General features: G+C 49.6%; 2 protein-coding genes across 5 annotated transcripts in view; one reads left to right on the top strand and one right to left on the bottom strand.

Moving 5' to 3' along the window:
* The first annotated feature begins 1,899 nt into the window (after positions 1-1,899).
* LOC147307599 (uncharacterized) lies at positions 1,900-5,226 on the top strand. Of its 4 annotated transcripts, none has more exons than XM_086271838.1 (3): positions 1,900-2,139; positions 2,849-2,923; positions 3,192-5,226. In XM_086271838.1, the coding sequence occupies exons 1-3, from the start codon at positions 1,974-1,976 to the stop codon at positions 4,127-4,129; spliced, it is 1,179 nt and encodes a 392-aa protein (XP_086127964.1). In that variant the 5' UTR covers positions 1,900-1,973; the 3' UTR covers positions 4,130-5,226. The 4 variants fall into 4 exon arrangements, with proteins under 4 accessions (XP_086127964.1, XP_086127963.1, XP_086127966.1 ...); XM_086271837.1 differs by having other exon boundaries at positions 1,900-2,151; XM_086271840.1 differs by lacking the exon at positions 2,849-2,923.
* lamc1 (laminin, gamma 1) overlaps positions 4,950-19,297 on the bottom strand; it is a 47,998-nt gene continuing 33,650 nt past the window's right edge. The window contains exons 4-28 of the mRNA XM_086271649.1: positions 19,100-19,266; positions 18,781-18,969; positions 17,876-17,993; positions 16,660-16,758; positions 16,384-16,520; positions 16,148-16,270; positions 15,711-15,900; positions 15,025-15,137; positions 14,679-14,900; positions 14,407-14,595; positions 13,985-14,233; positions 13,742-13,895; positions 13,354-13,496; positions 12,478-12,656; positions 12,248-12,404; positions 11,950-12,155; positions 11,783-11,862; positions 11,545-11,682; positions 9,697-9,841; positions 9,474-9,623; positions 9,281-9,395; positions 8,765-8,964; positions 8,525-8,683; positions 8,344-8,443; positions 4,950-8,204 (exon numbers count right to left, since the gene is read on the bottom strand). Of these exons, the coding sequence (XP_086127775.1) occupies positions 7,948-8,204; positions 8,344-8,443; positions 8,525-8,683; positions 8,765-8,964; positions 9,281-9,395; positions 9,474-9,623; positions 9,697-9,841; positions 11,545-11,682; positions 11,783-11,862; positions 11,950-12,155; positions 12,248-12,404; positions 12,478-12,656; positions 13,354-13,496; positions 13,742-13,895; positions 13,985-14,233; positions 14,407-14,595; positions 14,679-14,900; positions 15,025-15,137; positions 15,711-15,900; positions 16,148-16,270; positions 16,384-16,520; positions 16,660-16,758; positions 17,876-17,993; positions 18,781-18,969; positions 19,100-19,266 (3,979 nt within the window). The 3' untranslated portion in view covers positions 4,950-7,947. The remainder of the gene's footprint in view (positions 8,205-8,343; positions 8,444-8,524; positions 8,684-8,764; positions 8,965-9,280; positions 9,396-9,473; positions 9,624-9,696; positions 9,842-11,544; positions 11,683-11,782; positions 11,863-11,949; positions 12,156-12,247; positions 12,405-12,477; positions 12,657-13,353; positions 13,497-13,741; positions 13,896-13,984; positions 14,234-14,406; positions 14,596-14,678; positions 14,901-15,024; positions 15,138-15,710; positions 15,901-16,147; positions 16,271-16,383; positions 16,521-16,659; positions 16,759-17,875; positions 17,994-18,780; positions 18,970-19,099; positions 19,267-19,297) is intronic.

Here is a 19,297-nt window from a genome sequence, read left to right as displayed (position 1 = left end):
TGAATCATTCGCGGGATTTGTGGAGTGTTTTGATGGTGACAGCGAACCACTGATCATTCCACTGAGAGATTTGGAGCCAGCGAGGAATAAAGGAGGTTCTGTTGTGTGGGAGAATTTTGAGTTGATTTTGGTCGATCGGGTGGGTTTTCCAGCTTTGTGTTCTGGCTGTTTGCTTTTGTTTTGTGCGTGTTTATTATATCTGAAAACGGGAAAAAGGTAAAATGTCAAAAATCTGCTTCCATAATATAAATATCATTAAATAACTTTAGAAAAACTTCCACTTGACTCTTTACATGTAATGTTGTAAAACTATATATTTTATTGTTTAATTAATCTGAAAATGTTAGTCTGCCAAATGTGCAGCAATTGAATTTATCTATTCTCTTTAGCTGATAGTTTGTGGGGCCCAGGTAGACTGTATACCTGCATCTCTACCAGTTTCTCTGCACTCCAGCCTCCTCTGTGCCATGTGAAGGGATTTTCCTTAAGGCAGGAGAAATTATCGCCACGAAAAGGAACAGTTTCGGCCATCGCACAGTGGAACAAATTTTCTTCTTAAATACAAATGAAAAAGGGTTACCTTAAATGCATCATGTTTTTCATTTGCAAGTTCATAAGCATTTTCCCTTTCCAGTTCACAATCAGTTCTACCCCCAGGTCAAAAATATGTCTTGGAAAATTTCCCTAATATAATATTATTTATAAATACACCTGTCTAGCGATTAACTGCATAAGTGCATAGAGGCAGGACCTCACAGCAGAAGCATACTCCATAATGTGTTGTACATTATCATATGTATATTATATGTAATGTGGTATTTTTCAATTATTGTATTTACCAACATCAAGAAGTCACAAGCAAAGAAAGACCACACCATGATGCATGTTTAAACAAGGAAAGCTTACTGGTCAAAATTATTTATTAACCAAATAAACCACATTTTTAACCACCAAAGAATACACGTTCAACGCAACACAACGGCGGCCCAATATCAGACAGAACTCCGCTCTGTAGTGGGCAATCTTAATGAAGCAGTTGGTTTTATTTTGTGGATTCAAGCGGCTCTTCATATTTTTGGCCACCAGATGTCACCAGAGAGGACGGTGTTGAAAAGCTTCGAGTAATGAACCGTTTTTCAATACAAGCTTCAGAAAGCTTCATTTGGCCATCACTACTAAAGACGAGCCAAGTTCGCTTCCATTTGGCTGACAGAGGGTTAGAAAAGTCTGGGGCTCTACTTAGAGCCCCCGAGAGCAGCCAGTTGGCTTTTCTACCTTTAAAACCTACCTTTAAATCGCCCTGCATCGTCACAAGAGTTTGGACTTTTGCTCGTCAACATTTCAGCTAGTCTGTTTGATTTCATGAAATGAAGTCTTCGTCCTCTTCCTGCTGCAGGACGAGTTGGATTTATTAAAGCACACAGCGCCTCTGTGTGAGCGCGCACATCACTGACACCGACGTTTAAACCTGCTCCCATTCAACGGCACCGCCTGCAGAATATTCAGGTGAAATGTCAGAATAAGAAAATGCTTTATTTCCAATATTACTGTAGTTATTTTTGGGAGCGCTCAGGTTTAGAGTCCTGTAAAGGATCTGAACTCACCGATGACGGAAAGTCGCAGTCACACTTCATGTGCAGCTCTTATCTGGTTTTACTTTACCTTCATTAACCTTTGAACCAAAAACTCAGGACCGAAAAGAACGAGAAAACAAAAAAAATATCTCTCTCACACACATACACAGAGAGACTTGAGACTGCTAGAAAAACATTTCAAATCCACAAAACATATAAAATAACTTAAAAAAATATTCAAGGCTGCAGGATAACAGAAATATACAAATATAAGCTCTTATTGTGAAGTGTAAGTGGAACTTCCGTCTCCTGCTGTTGACGCAGCCGCAGTGCGCTGCAGGGACTAAAATCCGGCGGCTGCTGCCTGTTTTCGGCTGTTTTCGGGCTCTTCCGGTCAGCATGGCGCACCTGCGGCTCCTCCGCGCGGCGGTAACGGAGCGGCTCGCGGCGGCGGCGGAGGAGATCCTCGTGCTGGTGGAGAGAGTGATGGTGGAGCGCGAGGACGAGCTCATCCGCCTGTACGCACCTACGAAGCCCGCGACTGTCGGCGGGGACGCGCACACAGGTCCGGTCCAACGTGAGCGAGCTTCTGGTTCTGTTGTTTATTTTTCACAATAAAAGCTTCAGCGGAACGAAAACTGACAGACCCGCTAACGTCAAACTTCCTCACCTGGTTCCGCCCCCTGACGTCACAGGTTTGAGCTCCTCTGAGGGTGAAGGAAACACGCTGAATAAACTCTTTCATTAATCGGGTGATGTTTGACTCGAGCCGGCTCCAAGCTCTTTGAACAAATAAACAAACGTTCTGTTATTTCTGCTTTGGTTCGTTATCAGGGCTAGTTTTAGCCCCTCCCCCCCAGCATCAGTGAGCAGATCAACACAGGCTGACCTGATGGATTATAATAAATGAGTGTTTAATGTGCGAGGCTTTCACACTCTGAGTATAAAAACGAATAAAGACAAACGCAGGTGTTCTGATTTAATCATCGTAAAAGGATTGTAAAGTTGCTTTCAGACAACAGTCAAAGTTTCTCACTGAGGCTCTTCAGGTAGACTTCAGACCCTCCCACCTGCACTGAGGGGTCCTCCAGAGATCTGATTGGTCAGCAGGCAGGGAGACCTGTCCTGGGCTCGTCTATGGGGAGATGAATGGGTTAGCTAGCGTGGTTAAGTCGCCATGGCAACCTACACTGATCACACCCGGTGGCGAGCAGGTTATCTTCAGTGTCAGCTTAAAACTGTCACGTTCTTCCTGATTCTTTTATTCACGGCAGGGGTCTCGACCTCCAGTCCTCGAGGGCCTGAGACGTTTCCATGTGTCCCTGCTGCAGCACACCTGAATGCAACTAGTAGGTCATTAACAAGAGTACAGAACTTGACTGCATGCTGAAGTGGCGACCCCTAACCCCACTCAAGTAAATGCAAGAAAATTCAAGTGTTTGGAAAAATGTCCTTCTGACAATACATTTATTGCACCATGTTCATTCACTAATGAGCTGCTCGTCGATTTGTTTTCTGCAGTTTGTGGTTCTGTTTGTTTTCTTTAAGCTCAAGAATCTTTTTAATGTTTCAAATATTCTCCAGAAATTAAAAAAAACACGCTCTCGTCCTCTGCAGACACTCAGCACCTCCAGGAGTCTGAGCCGCCGACCATCAAGCAGGAGCAGCAGGAGCAGCAGGAGGAGGTGTGGGTCGCTCCTCAGGCAGCAGAGGAGGATGTTAAACCATTCAAGCATGAGCTGCCTGAGGAGGAGGAGGAGGCTCAGATGGTGGAGATAATGAAAGACGAAGCCCAGCCGAGCACTTCCTGTGAGGAGCCCGTTGCTCCTCCTCCGCATGGTGCTCCTGCTGTTGGTGAAGGCGGTGGAGGAGGTGGGACTTCCTGCAGCTGTAAAGTTTGCGGGATGAAGTTCAGCTACCGGGGCTCTCTGCTGAACCACGCCGAGACTCACGCTGCCACCGAGTGCTGCCTCTGCAGCGTGTGCGGCGAGCCGCAGGCTGACCGGCAACGCCTGCTGGAGCACCTACGGACACACCTGAAGAGCCACGTCTGCAAGTTTTGTGGGAAAAGCTTCCAGCGGCGGGTGGAGCTGAAGGTGCACACACGCAGCCACACGGGCGAGAAGCCTTTCAGCTGCCGGCTGTGCGGGAAGCGATTCACCCGCAAGAACAACATGGAGATTCACATGAGGACGCACACTGGCGAGAAGCCGTACCACTGCACCATCTGTGGGAAGGGCTTCAACATCACCTCCTCCATGATCCGCCACGCCCGCACGCACACCGGGGAGAAACCCTACAGCTGCCGCATGTGTGGGAGGGGCTTCACGGCCAGCTCGGACATGAAGATCCACATGAGGACGCACACGGGCGAGAAGCCCTACACCTGCCCCGTGTGCGGGAGGGGCTTCGCTCTCAGCACGCCACTTAAACACCATATGAAGCACCACACGGAGGAGCGGCCGTACTGCTGCAGCCACTGCAACCGCTGCTTCAGCGACGTGTACACGCTGCGGCGCCACATGAAAAACCACGGTGAGAGTGCGGCGTCCTGACGGGTGGCGAGGACTGTGGGCGGAAATCACACTTCCTGTTTTAACCACAGATTGGGTGGTGCCACTCCGTGAATCAGGACTTTTTTTTTTCCTTTTATAATCTGGATTATTTATCAGGCGCTGCGGGGTCGACCACCATTCGCTGTCAGTTACGGACCAATGAGAGCCCAAAAGTGGAACGAGGTCACGTGGGCTCGAGGACGCCGCAGACGCCACGGCCGTGACTTATTTCCTGTTAAAGTTCTGGAGGCCGCATTCACACCTGGTGCACTTTTAAACCTCCACGCAGTCTCACGATGATAAAAACCTGCGTGGTGTCTGCAGACCGCGGCTCACGGTTCACCTGCAGAAACACTTCTTCACGCCCTCTGGATCAGTGAGGCCCAGACTGTGTGTCATGGCCCTCTGGTGGGCCCTGAAGGTACTGCAGGCCGGACTGAGAGCTCATGCGCAATAAAAATCTCAGCTCAAAAGAGTTTAAAATCTTTAACATTCACACTTTCTAAACCTTTAGACAAGAAGAAGATTCAGTTTTGTACTCCTGTTAATTCTGACAGGATTTGGTTGATGACATCAGATTTTTCCATGAAAGTTTTCTTTTGAATGCCAGAAGAACTTTTTGACTCAGGTTTTACATTTTAGCTTAAAAATTCCTTTAAAATTTACACTGAAAGAATGAAACATCCACGGGACGTAAACAAGTTCCTCGCTGCTGTTCCTAAGTGATCGTTTTAAACATTTCTCAAAAGACAAGATTCAAAAACAGCACAGACACACAGGTCACGTGTCAGTTTCCTCTCATTTTAGTTTTTATTAAAGGCGATGCAGAAGTTTGAGACCCAATAAAATTTTCTTTTCATGTGATTTGCTTTGATCTGTGTTCAAAGGGAACCAGAGTAAATATGGTGTCAGTCTGATCAGAACTGATATTAATATTTTGTTTTATTTAAATGTTGGGATTTTGTGTGAAATATAAAAAAATGAATGCAGTGACCTCTGACCTTTTCAACAAATAAGACATCACTTTGTATATTTTATATTCAGGAATCTTTTGATGCACAAAAAAGGTTTAAATAAAGTTGATACAGGAGCTTTCACACAGCAGCAGCCCAGATGTTTTCAGGTGTCGCTTGATGAGTTCACCTGCTCGGCCCTCCGTGTTCGGTTTCATGACCTCAGGACGTCGGCGGTTAACTTTTGCGTGGTTGGTCTGGATGACGAGAGTTGGCAACAGAAAACACGTCAAACATTCGGTGTGCGCAAGGACTCAAACACTCTGTTTAGGAGGAAAAGCCCACGGATAGAAACATGCATGTAGTTATTCCCTCTTTAGTTCCCGGAGTTTTCCAGAGTTTTCCAATTTTCAGTCTTATAAAAACAAAAGTAAAAGCTAACCCTGCAGTTCCTCTAACGTCCACTGGAGGCTCCATGTTAAAATGTTTACAGTTAACACCTGTACAGGGGGAGGATGTTCTTACAGCTCACCTGTTTACATTTATTAAGGCTTAAGGTTTGCATTATTAGAGGCGTGGCCTCTTTGACCAGCAGGTGGATGGTGACAGAGGTGGGTGGAGCCGCTAGCTGTCTGCTGGGCTTCACTTAAGCTAACCCGACCCCTGGACCGTCTTTGTGGTGTTGGGACCCGATCCTCCAAATGTGTCTCCGTCATGCCTCCAGGAAACCAGCATGGCAGCCGTTGTAACACTAGCGCTAAGGCTCTGTGGCGTTTACGTCCATCTTTGTGTTACAGTCTGCTGAGAAAACAGGAGCACACGCGAACAAACTGTAGGAATTTATTTATTATTCAAATGTTACGTTTGGATTTACAGGCACGTGGGCACAAACAAGAACAAACACTCGGGTGGTTCAGGTCCTCACAGGGCTGCAGACGTGCGGCCCTGCACGCCGCGCAGCTCGCACATCACTGTCTGAGGCGACGTGGGGGGCGGTGCAAAACGAATAAGCGGTTCATTATAACTTAAAATACTGTTTATACATCACGTGAGCTGCACCACCTGCAGAGCGGCCGAATGGATGGAGGAGGGAAATAAAAACAGACAAAAGCCTCCCCAGCACTGGTCAGGGGAGGGGGTTTCAAAATAAAAGCACAATAGTCTAGTGGCATTTTAAATTCTGTTTGGGACCTGATTTTTAAACAACAGTACCGACACGAGGACAAAATGAAAGCATGGACGCCCTCGCAGGAACTTTAATATTAAGGCACAAAAACACTAATCAAAAGCTACTTTAGCCACATGTGACTTGTTAACTCCATTCAGTGAAATGACTGGTGAGGCAGGCCACGCCCACTCAAAAAACAACCTGATTGGTGAGAGGGTGAAAACAAACACGAGAATCAAAACACAAACGTAATGGTGTCGCTATGAGGCAGCAACACTGAGCCTTGTATACAAGCAAGCATAATAATAATAATAACTAGGCACATGTGATGAGATATTCATATTTATAGATATTTATAGATATTTATGCTGGAGGTTCCCGTTGATTGATTGTGATGGAGGCTGTTTGCAGGGTGGAGAAAATCAGCCCGTCCTGAATCATCAGATATTTACACACGACAAAAGTTCCTCACTCTGTGTCAGAATAATAAAAAAAACATTCACACAAAAATAGAACATTTGAAATAATTATTATTAGCACCAGTGTATCAGATAAAACTCTCGCTACGCAAAATGTACAAAGTTGCATAGTGTTGGATCGAGCCTGGAGCGAAGCGTTAACGCGTGACAGTCCAGACGGGAGCGTTGAAGCGTGGAGAGCGCGCCGAAGACGAAGCAGGAAAAGCCCCGAAAACACAAAACTGAAAAGACTTCCTGCCAAACACCTGCGACAGCTTATCGACACCGAGGAGCAGCAATGCTCGCGTCGCTCTCCCAGATCGTCTTGCGACAGGAAATCGTCAAGAACATCGAAATAACATCGAGATTTCATCTCATTGCAAGAAAGAAATCAGCGTTTTAGAGCCATTCTGGGTAAAAACGCTCACTCGGCATTTTATCTTTTTAACAACATCCTGAATCTCACATCTCTCACAGTCATGACGGCGCTTTCATTTTACCTTCGTAACTCGAGAGAATCTCCCAGGTTTACATCTTCAGGCTCAATATTCCAAGTTTTACATTTTTAATTTTTTGCAAGCTTGACGAGAAATCTTGATATCATCGCGATGCGTCATCTAGAAACGAGTTTAGTTTTGAAATGTTTTTGGATTTCTGCGGTTCGTCGCGGAGCGGCCGAGTTTGCATCTTTAACCTGTTTGGAGGAGAAAACACTGTCGGAGGAGGTGCAGGATGAGGAGGTCTCCTGCTGTTTGCATGGGCACGTAGCTTCAGAGGAAAAGCGAGGGTTCCTTCACTGTGTTTGCCGGTTAGAGGAGGCAGTGGCGTTCAGTGAGCGGACGCTGCGAAAGCGCCCCTGGGCACGATGGGAAATGGCTGGTGGGACACAGAAAACAGAAATGTGGGCAGAGCTTCCTGCGTCGCTCAAACTTCCTGCTGTGGAGCAGACGGCTGCAGTCACGTCGGGTTTGTGGTTCTGGTTCCTCCGCACGGCTTCTCGACGCCGTTTAGTTCGTTCGAGCGTAACCACGCCCCTGCGTCTCGGGAAAAAAAAAAATCAGCTGCTTCTCGGCGGCTGAAAACGTGATCATGGTTTCACACGTCGGCTTCTGTCTCGTCAAAGAAAAAAAAATCTGAAACAAAAAGTGTTTTTGGTAAAAGGCGGCGTGCTCGCCGGAGTGTTAGATGTGAGTGTGGGGCAAGGGGCGGGGCTAGAGGAAGAGAAGGGCGGGGTTAGGGTTAAGGATTCTCCAGGGACTGCGTGTTGAAGCAGCCTTCGGGTAATGTGTTCTTGATGTCGTTGAGGTTGGCGATGTCGGCGCGGATCTCGCGGATCTGCCGGTCGTAGTCGTCGATCATCGCCTCCTGAGTCTGCGCCACGTTGTTCAGCTCCTTAAGCTTGTTCTCCAGGTCGCTTTTGTCCATCTCGCCCTTGGCCTTCTTCAGCGACTCGTCGATCTCATTCAGTTTGCTCAGGTCGATCTTATCGATGTTTCCTGCACACGAAACAAAACCACAGTTAGTTTCCCCGTCAATCGCTCAGTTCTTTAATCAAAAAGGCAGCGTTATGGTTTCTCCCGAAGAAACGAGTCATTCTCAGAAGTTCAGGTGCTGCAGCTCGACTGGTGTTCTTACCGAGCTGGTTCATCAGGTCCGTGATGACCTTCAGGACCGTCTTCACTGTACTCTTCGCTTTGCGGGCGTTATCCTCGGCGTCCTTTGCACTGTTTGAAGCCTGAGGACAGGAACACGGATGTTAAACTTTTTATAATGTCCGGAGAAAGAGTCTGAGAGTTCAGTGACGAGCGAGTCGTACCATCCCCGCCATCATCATGTCCTGGTCGGCCTGGGCCTTCTTCTCCTTGAGCTCCTTCTCTGCGTCGGTCAGCTGTGCCATCAAGTCGTTGACCTCGTTGTCGAGATTGGTGGTGTCCTGGAAGGCTTTTTCCGCCTCCTCTTTGGTCTTGGCGGAGCCCTGCGAGGACACGAGTTTAATCACAGTGAGAGGAGAGAAACCGGCGAGCTGACACAGGCCAATGACGAGCCGCCGCTTTACCTTCTGCACATTACTGGCTATCCTCTCGGCGTCCTCCGCCTTGCTCTTTGCCTCTCGAGCATCGGCGGCAGCGTTGCCCAGCGCCTCCTCCGCCTGCCTGGTCTTCTCGTTGGCGGCCATGATAGTGGCGTTGATGATGGGGATCTTCTTCAAGGCTTCCTCTGCGGCGGTCTTGTTGTCGTTGACCCTCTTATCAAAATCTGCAGGAAGTCAGAGAGAAAAACCCCGCAGGTGGACGAGGATCAGAGTTACGTGACGAAAACGGCTTTATTTTAAATCTCCGTGCAGATTTGTACCATCTCACCCGGAGCCTGAAGCAGAAATGGTGCATTTCAGGAAAATGGAAAAGGGGACGCATTACAAACTATTAGCACCTTCAAGAGGTTTTTTTGTTGTTAAAGTCAACTCAAAGCCTCGATGGACAGTTTTACAGGATTTTTTTATTAATTATCTTGTTTTGAACGGACCAATAACGCAGCACGGACAGAAACCGGTGAACGGCGGACACTCGGGTACCTCTGAGGTTGTCCAGGATGTCCTGAGCCTCCTTAAACGTCGCCTGGCCCTTCTTCGCCGCCTCCTCGGCCAGAGCTTTGGCGGCGTCGGCTCGAGCGAGCAGCTGATCGGCCGTCTGTTGCACAGGAAGAGGAAACAGTTTTGTGTGTTGCGTTTTTTTCTCCTGAGAAGCTCCCAGAGGCCCTGAACTCACCTGCTGTTCACTTTTGCCTTTATCCAGCAGTTTGCGCACTTCCTGCTCTTTGGGCTTCAGGTCTTCTCGGAGGTCGTTGTACTCCTTCTCCGTCTTATCGATCAGCTTGTCGACGTCCGCCGCCTCCTTCTTGATCTTATTGGCATCCTCCTGAAAACAGAAACGTGAGTTACGACACTTTTCCTCCGCTGTTTCACATTAAACTGCGGCGTCCATCTCTCACCTCCAGGGCCTTGGTGTCGATCTGCGGGAGGCTGGTCAGGTTAGCGAAGAGCTTCAAAGCTTTGTTTCCGGCCTCCTCGGCCTCGGTCTGAACCTTGGTGGCCTGTTTCTCCAGGCTCTTGGCCAGTTCCTTCGCCTCGTTGTACCTGGACAGGACACAAAACACAGACGATCAGGAAGTCTGCTCAACGACTCTTCCTCTTCCATCTTTGAAGGAAATGTCTGACAACAAAAATCACTCTGGATCTGAAGCCAGCTGTGAGACCAAAGAACGAGCTGTACGTTTCTGTCCTTTCCAAAACGATCTGATGAACAGCTTGCTGGATGCACGAGAGCCCGTGTGGACGAGCTGCAGAGCATCAAATAACATTAAAAGAATCCCAAAAACTTCAGTATTAATTCCAGCGATTGGCATTATTATGGTATTATAAAGGGATGAAAAATGACTTTAAGAAGCAAAGTAACGACAAAAGGAAAATGACTGAAGGGGCGGAGCTCTAGACTAACGGGTCGCCACGGTTGCACTGGTGCCGCACCAGCAGAAAAGTTAGGCGCACCCAAGTTTTTCAACCGCATTGCTGAACACCGCAGTGTTATAATAAGAGAATGAATAATACAGAAAACAGAGATTTGAGATGAGAAACTGTCTGTGTGAGTTTTATTGTGGTGGAAGCAAAACAGCGACGCTCAGAGGGAATTCATGACGATGTTTATCAAATGTGGAGCGTAGTTTGATCTTCTTTTGCTGCTGGTTCAGTGAATTTTGGTTGGCGAGAGACAAAACCTGCAGCTCAGAATCAACACAAAAAAGACGTAAACACAGCGCGGACCCGACGCATCAGCGAGCTGTCGGCTTCCAGCCCCGACGGCGTGTCCGTGTACGGGCCGTCGGGTCAGAAAGCCGAAACAGAAAACTGATTCTGATGCTTCGGGTCTGTGTTTCCGTCTTTGTGTGGAGTCCGTGTGCCTGCTCTCATTTACTGTTTGTGGAAATATTTAACCTGAGATTCTGGCGTTTCTGGCCAAACACGGTTATACTTAAAAGTTGATTCAGGATTAAATGAATCGATATCGCTTTATTCAAGCTACTCACCTCCCTCTCTGCCTGCACTTTCAACTGGACCACGGCCAATCAGAGAGGTCCCGCCCTTGACTATCTCTGATTGGTTTAGACAACGATAACGTGCGTCTGTTGTTGACCACACGGAGACTTTCAGAGTTGCAGACACTTTTTCTTTTTTTACTCAAACAGTTGGTCGATGCGGTGCGACCTAAGATTTTTTTAGTTGCACCATTGAAAAATTTGGTCACATTTGCACTCCAGAGCCCTGGGGGGAGACAAACTGGCCAACAAAATGGGATGCAAAGAAACCACCAAGGAGTTCAGAAAGTTACTATAAAAATAGTTAAAAATGAAAAAAAAAAAATTCCTCACAGCTATAATGACCAGGAGACACAATATGACCACAAAGAGATGCAAAATGACCACAGAGCCGCGTATAATCACTACAAAGGTCCCAAGAATGAGTCGAAATAAAGCAAATTAACCACAAGAACAAGAAAAAAATAGAGACTCAAAAAAAGGGATGGAATAACTGAACAGATGTGACCGAAGATTCAAAAAACCACAACGTGGACAAAACCGAAGCAGAGCAACCGTGAAGGATGAAAAACAAATGAAGGGGAGACGAAACCTCCAAAAAACCTCCACAGGGCCAAACCGAGGAGGATTTCTCACACAAAGCAACAAAAACTCACAAATCAAAAACAAAAAGGCAAAAACCACCTGTAACCATGACGGCAGGGAAAAACTAACTAAAGTGAGGTTTCGTCAGGCGGTGGGACGTACTTCGTGTTGAGCTCCTCGATCTCCTCGCTCGTTTTCCTCTCTTTCTCCAGAGTCTTCTGCAGCAGGTTGTATGCTTTGTTGGACGTATCGTTGGCGTCTTTGGCGATCCTCTCAATCTGGTCAGCGTCCATCTTGTGTCTGCAGGGAGAAAAGTCCAAACGGTTTGTGTCTTTGACGAGTATTCAGGTTAAGGTCAGGCCGTCAGCGCGTGTTGATGACACGTGTCGTGGGGTCTTACTTGTCGGCGAGCTTCCGCGCCTCCTCGGCCAGCAGCGTCAGGTTGTTGGGCGCTCCGGTGCCGCCGGGCGGTTTGATGTCCTGTCGATGACATCAGTCGTGTTTTATAAAAAACCCCAAATGCCTTAGAGCTCGGTTAGTCGCCATGGAAACAGCACCCTCACTCACCACTTTGCTGATGGCGTCCTTGGCTTTGTCCAGCTCCTGGCGGGCGCGGTCGATCAGGTTCTCGGCGTCGCGTACTCGGCCCCGGGCGAGGTCGGCCTGAGTGCCGGTGTCGTCCACTGTGTTTCGGATGCTCTTCAGACGGTTCCACTGAGTGGTCAGAGTGTTGTTGATGCCGTTTAGGCGGTCCAGCAGGCCTTGGTCCGCTTCTGCGGGGTCAAAGGTCACAGACATTCAGTCTGGCTTTCTGCTCAGCAACAGGAAATAAACTGCAAACGTCAGATCTCAGTTCAGGCCTCACCTTTGCTGGCCTTGGCCTCCTCCAGCAGGTCCATGATGGCCCTCTCTGCCTCCTTCAGACGATCCTCGAAGGCCTGATCGCTGACGGTGTCCTGACCCGAGCCGAGGTTATCGATCAGCGTCTGCAGTTCGTGAAGCTTCTGCCTCTGCTGGTTCACCTGGACGCGCAGACAGAAACGTTAGCTCCTCTGTGCGAGGAGAGCGAAGGCGTTGCCTCGGAGTCGGGCTCACCTTGTCTCTGACCAGACTGTAGCAGGAAGGACACTGCTGGCAGCCCGGCACCGAGCGGTTGTAGAAGTAATTCTCCTCACACATGTCGCACCGAGCTCCGACGAAGCCGGGCCGACACTCGCAGCGACCGTCCTCCTTACACTGACCCGACACGGAGCCCTCGGGGTCGCAATCGCAGGCTGCAGGAACAAAGACGAGGACGTCGGTCCATTAATAACAGCTCTCATACACACAGCACAGCTCGTCGCCCTGAACGCTCAAAGGATTCTTAAAGTTACAGGACTCGGTTTTGTCTAACACACAGACTCGAGCCTGCCTGATGTGATGGAAGACGACGCGGCTCAGACCTGCAAACTGCAGGCTGAATAAAGTTGAACTTTACAGTTTGTTAGAGCAGAGAAGGTCTGAGTCTTCACTGAAGCAGGTGCTGCAGCGTCCAAGTGGGCAGGAATGCAAACTGGGATCCTGCCTTTCAGTCCCAGTTTACTCCACACTAACAGACGGCGCGCTGTGACATTACAAACTGCTGTGTTTACCTTAAACAGGTATCAGGGTTAAGGAAGTTCTCAGAGGATCTATTCTGGAGCCGTACAATATGATATCAAAAACAGCGTGTTGGCAGGTTGGATCTGTGCAGGTGCAGAAACTAGATTTAAACACTTCCTGGTGCACGGTGCACCTCGTGCACGCAGTTGATGCAAAGCCCTGAAAAGCTGATCATGGCTTCATGTTTCTGGTTCTAACAGACCTGAGCCGGTGCCTGCTGACCTCCGACCGGAGGAGATCCACCAGGATCTATTCTGGGTCCTGTTCTGTTCACGTAACGCTAAAACGTCACAGCGATGGACTCGCTGTGACATTATCGAGTTTCCTCACGTTTGCATCCAGACACGCTGAAGCCGAAGAAGTTGGTCTCGCAGCGCTCGCACCGAAGGCCGGTGACGCCCGGCTGACACTCGCACTGTCCCGTAACGATGTCACACTGGCCGTTGGTGGAGCCAATGGGATTGCAGTTGCACCTGTGGGGAGAAGTAGAAGAACATCATCTATGAGTAAACAACACAATGAAACACGTGCATGTTTGCATTTTCCTGGAAGAATTGCTCAGAATCGACTAATCACAGGTTTCCAGTCAGCTGGAAATGAAAGAGAATTTAAAGTTTATCGCTGTAAGCGTGACTAAGACTGAGGTTTCGTGCCGTGAGCCCGTGAAGGCGCTCAGAACCGAAGCACAGCTACAGATGTGTGGGCGTGATGGACGCACCGCTCGCAGCCATTCCCGCTCCGCAGGTTGAAGAAGCCGGGCATGCAGGCGCTGCAGTCGCGTTCGGCCACGTTGGGGAGGCACTCGCACTGACCCGTGCCCTGAGAGCAGCTGGTCTGCTGGTTCCTGGTGCCGAGCGGCGAGCAGGCGCAGGCTGGGGACAAATCAGAGATCACACTGTTTCCTCGCTGCGCTCGCAATTCAAACATCACGGGAAGGATTTCGGTTTTGGACTCCTCTTACGTTTGCACTTGTCGGCAGGCTCGGGGGCCAGCGCGTTGCCATAGAAACCCTCTTTGCAGCGGTCGCAGAAGAAGCCGTCGGTGTTGTAGATGCATTTGAGGCACTCTCCGTTCTCGCGGTTGCAGTTTCCGACGGCGTTGGGGTCGATGTTGCCGCTGCACTTGCAGCTCCGACACGTTCGGACTACGCCGCCGTTCTGACCCAGAGGGTCGCCGAAGAATCCATCATCGCACAGCTCGCAGCGCTTACCTGCACACAGGTGAGGTCACGTGATTGGCACACGTAACAGTTAATCAAGGAAACCTATTTTTAATCACTTCATGAAACCTACAGGGCACCGGGGACACGCCCGACACCGGCACAGCATGGAAGAACAACACACCTCACACTGGACTAATGGCTGACAGTTTAGCATCTGGTACCTGTAGTCCCAGTGGGGCAGTTGGTGCACACCACCTCTCTGGTTCTGGGAACGACAGCGCAGGTAGCTCCGGGCGGGCAGGGACATGGCTGACAGTCACCTGGCGTTCCCTGGGTGGCGTCGCCATAAAAACTGTCCTGGCAGCGCTCGCAGCTCAGACCGGCCGTGTTGTCCTGACAGTCGCACGCTCCTGGGTGGAGGACAGAAAAAGCAGCCGTGAGTATTAACGAACCCATCACTCAGCCCTCTGTGACGCGCTGACACCACCCTCACCTGTGTTGGTGTTGCAGGTCTCGCTGTGGCCGTTACAGTTGCACGGCTCGCAGGAGCTGAAGGGTCCGAGCTCCGGCTGGGCGCGGCGGTATCCAACCGTGCACTGCTCACAGTGCTGACCCTGGTAACCTTGAGGACACGTGCACTGCTCCACCCAGCGGGCCGGGACACCTGGTCCCCGCCTTGCTGTCACCAAGGAGACATCATCCAGGTAACCAGCACCTGGAGGGTGTGAGTGATTAGTGAACAATAGTAGACGATAAGAGTGTGTGTGTGTGTGTGTGTGTGTGTGTGTGTGTGTGTGTGTGTGTGTGTGTGTGTGTGCATGTGCGTGCACGCTGCATACTCCTGTCGCTGTAGGTGCCGCGGATCTTGATGGCCGTCAGGTTGTGGAGAAGTTTGTAGAATTCGGCGTGGCTGATGGTCGGCCTCCAGGGGTAATCTGTGCTGTCGTGGAGCCTGAACCAAATTTAATCCAGACCAAAGACAAAAGCATTGAAAAGGAAAATCAGATTATCAAATAATCTACAGGATTTAAATCAGCTGACATCATCAGCAGATTCTGAAACAAATCCTGAGAATCATACAAATATCACAGCTTCATCCAGATTATTTGCAAAACAAGGAGGACAAAACAGATTACCACCAAACCTCTAACTTAATCCAGATTAAGAGAGTATTAGTGGAGTTTAATAGTAATCACCCCGCGTTCACAATTCAACTAATCATTTTAAATCTTATGACCAAAATATTTTCAATTTAATCCAGATTAAATGACTATGAAGAAATTAACAGCAAATAATCTGTGTCAGCAAAACATGTCAGGGACTGCAACCAGACAGTCCAGATTAAATCAATCTATGTGAACAGGTTGTAAATAAAAACTGCATGATTATGTTCAGATTATGAGTTTAATTTACACCCAAAACTCCAGATTAACGCTGAGAGCAAACGTACTGGTGCAGATTATCTGCTCCAGTTTGCTGGATTAAATACTGGTTTTCACTGGGAAAACAACACACGGCGCCTCACCTGAACACATATGTCTGCGTGTTCTCATTGGGGTAGGAGTTGCCCTGGGCGATGAGGGGGACGGCCACCCGCAGGTTCGCCCCCTCTAGCACCAGATCCTCGGCCGACAGACGGCTGTCCCGCCGGTCCACTCGGAAGTTCAGGGTCAGGTTCTGCCCATAACTCAAAACCTGGTTCCCCAAAAACTTCTCTGTGACACAGAAACGAGTCAGAGTCACCGACCAATCAGCAGCAGCGTCACACAGGGACAAAAACAAATCCATGTTTTGTTTCTTGCCTCTGAGGTGGGGCCTCCACCTGTGTGTGGACTCCTGGGTCTGCACCCAGAACGCCCACCAGATAATCCACAGACGACTTCTACAGAGTCAGAAACGACCAAACCGCCAAAATAGGCCACCCCCCTCCTCCTCTGCTGGTGTGTGTGTGTGTGTGTGTACCTGGTGCCACAAAGTAAATGGGGAAGTAGTCCTCTGAGATGAGGAAGATTTCCTGTCCGCTGGATGACCACTGCACCTGGCCCCTGGCTCCATCACGCTCCTGACCAGTCCACTGCTCATCATCTAACACACACACACACACACACACACACACACACACACACATATTAGCGCATGTACAGTGGAGTTAGAGTGGGGTCATCTCTGTCCTGAGTGGGGCTTGCAGGCAGTGTTACCTCTGCTAAAGTCAGATTTGATGGCGTGGACGCTGAAGCCGTCGGCGCTGTCGCACACGGACGAGTGCTGGAAGCAGAAGCATGGCGTGCAGCCCTGAGGGTTGTTCTCATCCAGGTTAAAGTAACCCAGCTTACACCTGAGGGGCACAAGCAGCAAGAACACACCTGTGACGTGCTGCTGCACGAACTGCACTTTCACTCGCTGCATGTTAACGGAACGTGTGTGGGCGGGTCTGTGTGTGGGCCCCGCCCTGTGTGGGCGGGACTGTGCGTCACCTGTCGCAGCTGAAGCCCTCCACGTTGTCTTTGCAGCGACACTGACCCGTGTTCACGTCACACTCCTGCGTGCTGCCTGAGGGCGAGCAAGAGCACTGCCTGATGGGGGAGAGAGAGAGTCAGACTCATCAGGTTTTTTGTTTGTTTGTTTTCTCTTTCTTTTGTTGTTGTTTATTTGTCTGTTTTGTTAGCTTGGAGAAAAAAGGGGCATAAGTTCTATCAATCTGTAACAACCATGATACTTCCTAATAAAAGATGTTTGAAACAGTTCAGTCAGCAGGGGGCGCTCACAGCTCAGTGGTCATTCTCCAGCAGCCAACCACACTTCAGCTCATGTAATCGTGACCCTTGACCTGACCCTGTTTCCTCCTGGGTCAAAGTTCAAGTTCTTCTTCACTGAAACGGGGTTTAATACTCCTGACGTGGGAGAACGTCTCCTCTTTGGACGGTTCAGTTTGTCTCTGAGACGTCCGGCTTCTCTCTAACAAGCTGGCGCCGTGCAGCTGACAGCTCCGCTCAGCAGAGTCGTATCTGACCCACACAGGAACGCCACGGCTCCGTCACCTCCGGCTGGACTGCCGGAGCTCTGTGGATGCCCGGCTGCTGGACTTCAGAGAAAAAGCGTGTCAGCTCAGAGGACGGATCAGCTCGGCCTCTCACCTGAAACCCAAAGGTGGCCGGGCTCTCTGTTACTGCCCCCCACATAAAACCAAACACAGGACAATTTAAATCTGTCTTCAGTCCTGATTTATGTCCAGTTTTCTTCTGCTCCGACTTTATTGTTCCAATTTTTTATACATGATTTCATTTTTTAAATGTTTCTCACGTGGGGCAGCTCGGTGTCGCGACCCTGAAGAGGATGAGTGGAAGAGCATGGACGGATTTTTCACATCATTGTGATTTCTGCTGTTTTTCAGTCGAGTCGTGCTGCTGATGTGTTTTCTGCTGTTTCTGGAGACCTGGAATGTAAATGCGCCTGAACTGGGAAACCTCCTGCTCTTTCAAACCTGCTGCAGAAGGAAACGTGACTTCCTGACCGGCTGACGGCTGACGTCAGTCACCAAACAAGCTGGAAAACCAGCGAGTGACAGAGATACTCAAAGTGTTTGCTGTGAGAGAGCCGTGCACCCAGCAGGAGGTCAACCTGAGCTGATGACCTCTGCCGGGCCACGCTCGCGTGTCTGAGCTCAGCTGATGTTTGGGGTTAGCGGCGTACCTGCAGCCGGCCTCCATCAGGCTGTGGTGTCCCGGCTGGCAGCGGTCGCACTTCTCTCCGGTCACTCCGGGTTTACACGCACACATGCCGCGGTCATCACACTGAGGGGACACAGAGCCTGCACGCGCGCGCACACACACACACACACACACACACACACACACACACACACACGCACACACACACGTTAACCTCCAACCACATGCAAACAATCAGCTGCATTAATGAGCCGTTGCAGTGCAGAGCGGGTGGAGCAGCTGGCTCACATTAGGCGGTGGTTTCCTGCTGCGCTCCGTTAAAAACTGCTGAAAACCACAAAGTCCATGCCTGCGGTTTCACATGTTTTCACTCAAACATTTACAAAATCACCAAAACTGATCTTTAAACCTTTTCTGCAATTTGTGTTTCGATTCTCTGCAAACGACTCGACAGATTTCCTGAAAAATCACAACAGAGACGTCCGACAAACTGACACCAGAGAGAAAAACTGCTGCAAGGAGTCGACAGAATGTCAAGACGGGTGACAAAGAGCAAACAAGTGATTTCAACGTGCTGCAAAAACATCCAGAAGCATCACGAACACAAACATTTACCACATAAACACAAACAAAGGCCAAAAAAAGATCAAATAGAGAAAATAATCAGCAAACACTCGAAACAACGCGAGAACAAACGATCACACTCACACACACACACACACACACTCACACACACACGTCTGACTGTTGTGTTCAAGTGGAAATGTAAACGTGAGCACATCACTGTTCATTCATGGTGTGTTCAAATGTCCGTGGGAAAGGCCACTCTCTCTCTCACACACACACACACACACACACACACACACACACACACACACACACACACACACACACTCACACACACTCTCTCCAGTGTGCACCACTCACCGACAGGGTTGCAGAGGCAGGGCAGGCAGCGGCTGGCGCCCGGGTCTCTGTAGTAGTTGTCGAGGCAACGCTCGCAGTTGGGGCCGTCCGTGTTGTCGGCGCAGTTCCTGCAGTGGCCGCCGTGACCGGTGGCCCGGTACAGCTCGGCGTCGAAGAAACACTCGGCACTCTTCCCGCTACACTCGCAGGCTGAGAGATGGAGAGTTTCACAATAAAAGACCCGAAACAGGTAACAGTGAAAAAGTTGAAGATGCACCAAAATCTCTCGTGACGCAGTGAAATCATCGGTGACGGGGCAAACGTGCGGCGGCAGACTTACGCAGACACTCGTTGGGGCTGTCGGCCGTCGCTCTCCTCCAGGGCCGGTCGTTGAAGAACGGTTGGCACTCTTGGCAGTCGTCGCCGGCGGTGTTGTGTTTACAGTTACACACCGGCCGTCCTCCATCGTTCCTCGCGCACTCGCTGGCGTGGCCGTTACACTTACACCTGGAAGTAGAGAAGCACACCTGTCACACCT

The sequence above is a fragment of the Aulonocara sp. 'chitande type north' Nkhata Bay genome, linkage group LG18 (assembly GCF_057382095.1).
Source record: "Aulonocara sp. 'chitande type north' Nkhata Bay isolate Kocher_YH1m ecotype deep benthic linkage group LG18, A_spYH_male_GT1.1, whole genome shotgun sequence".
NCBI classification, from domain to species: Eukaryota; Metazoa; Chordata; class Actinopteri; order Cichliformes; family Cichlidae; genus Aulonocara; species Aulonocara sp. 'chitande type north' Nkhata Bay.
The sequence above is the reverse complement of the archived record's forward strand: the minus strand, read 5'-3'. Positions and strand labels throughout refer to the sequence as shown.

Excerpts from the sequence above, each read along its gene's own strand:
- LOC147307599 (XM_086271837.1), top strand. The coding sequence starts at position 1,974 with ATGGCGCACCTGCGGCTCCTCCGCGCGGCGGTAACGGAGCGGCTCGCG. Across the intron at positions 2,152-2,848 it reads GCACACAGGTCCGGTCCAAC|GGGTCTCGACCTCCAGTCCT; the intron begins GTGAGCGAGCTT and ends TATTCACGGCAG. Across the intron at positions 2,924-3,191 it reads AGCACACCTGAATGCAACTA|ACACTCAGCACCTCCAGGAG; the intron begins GTAGGTCATTAA and ends CGTCCTCTGCAG.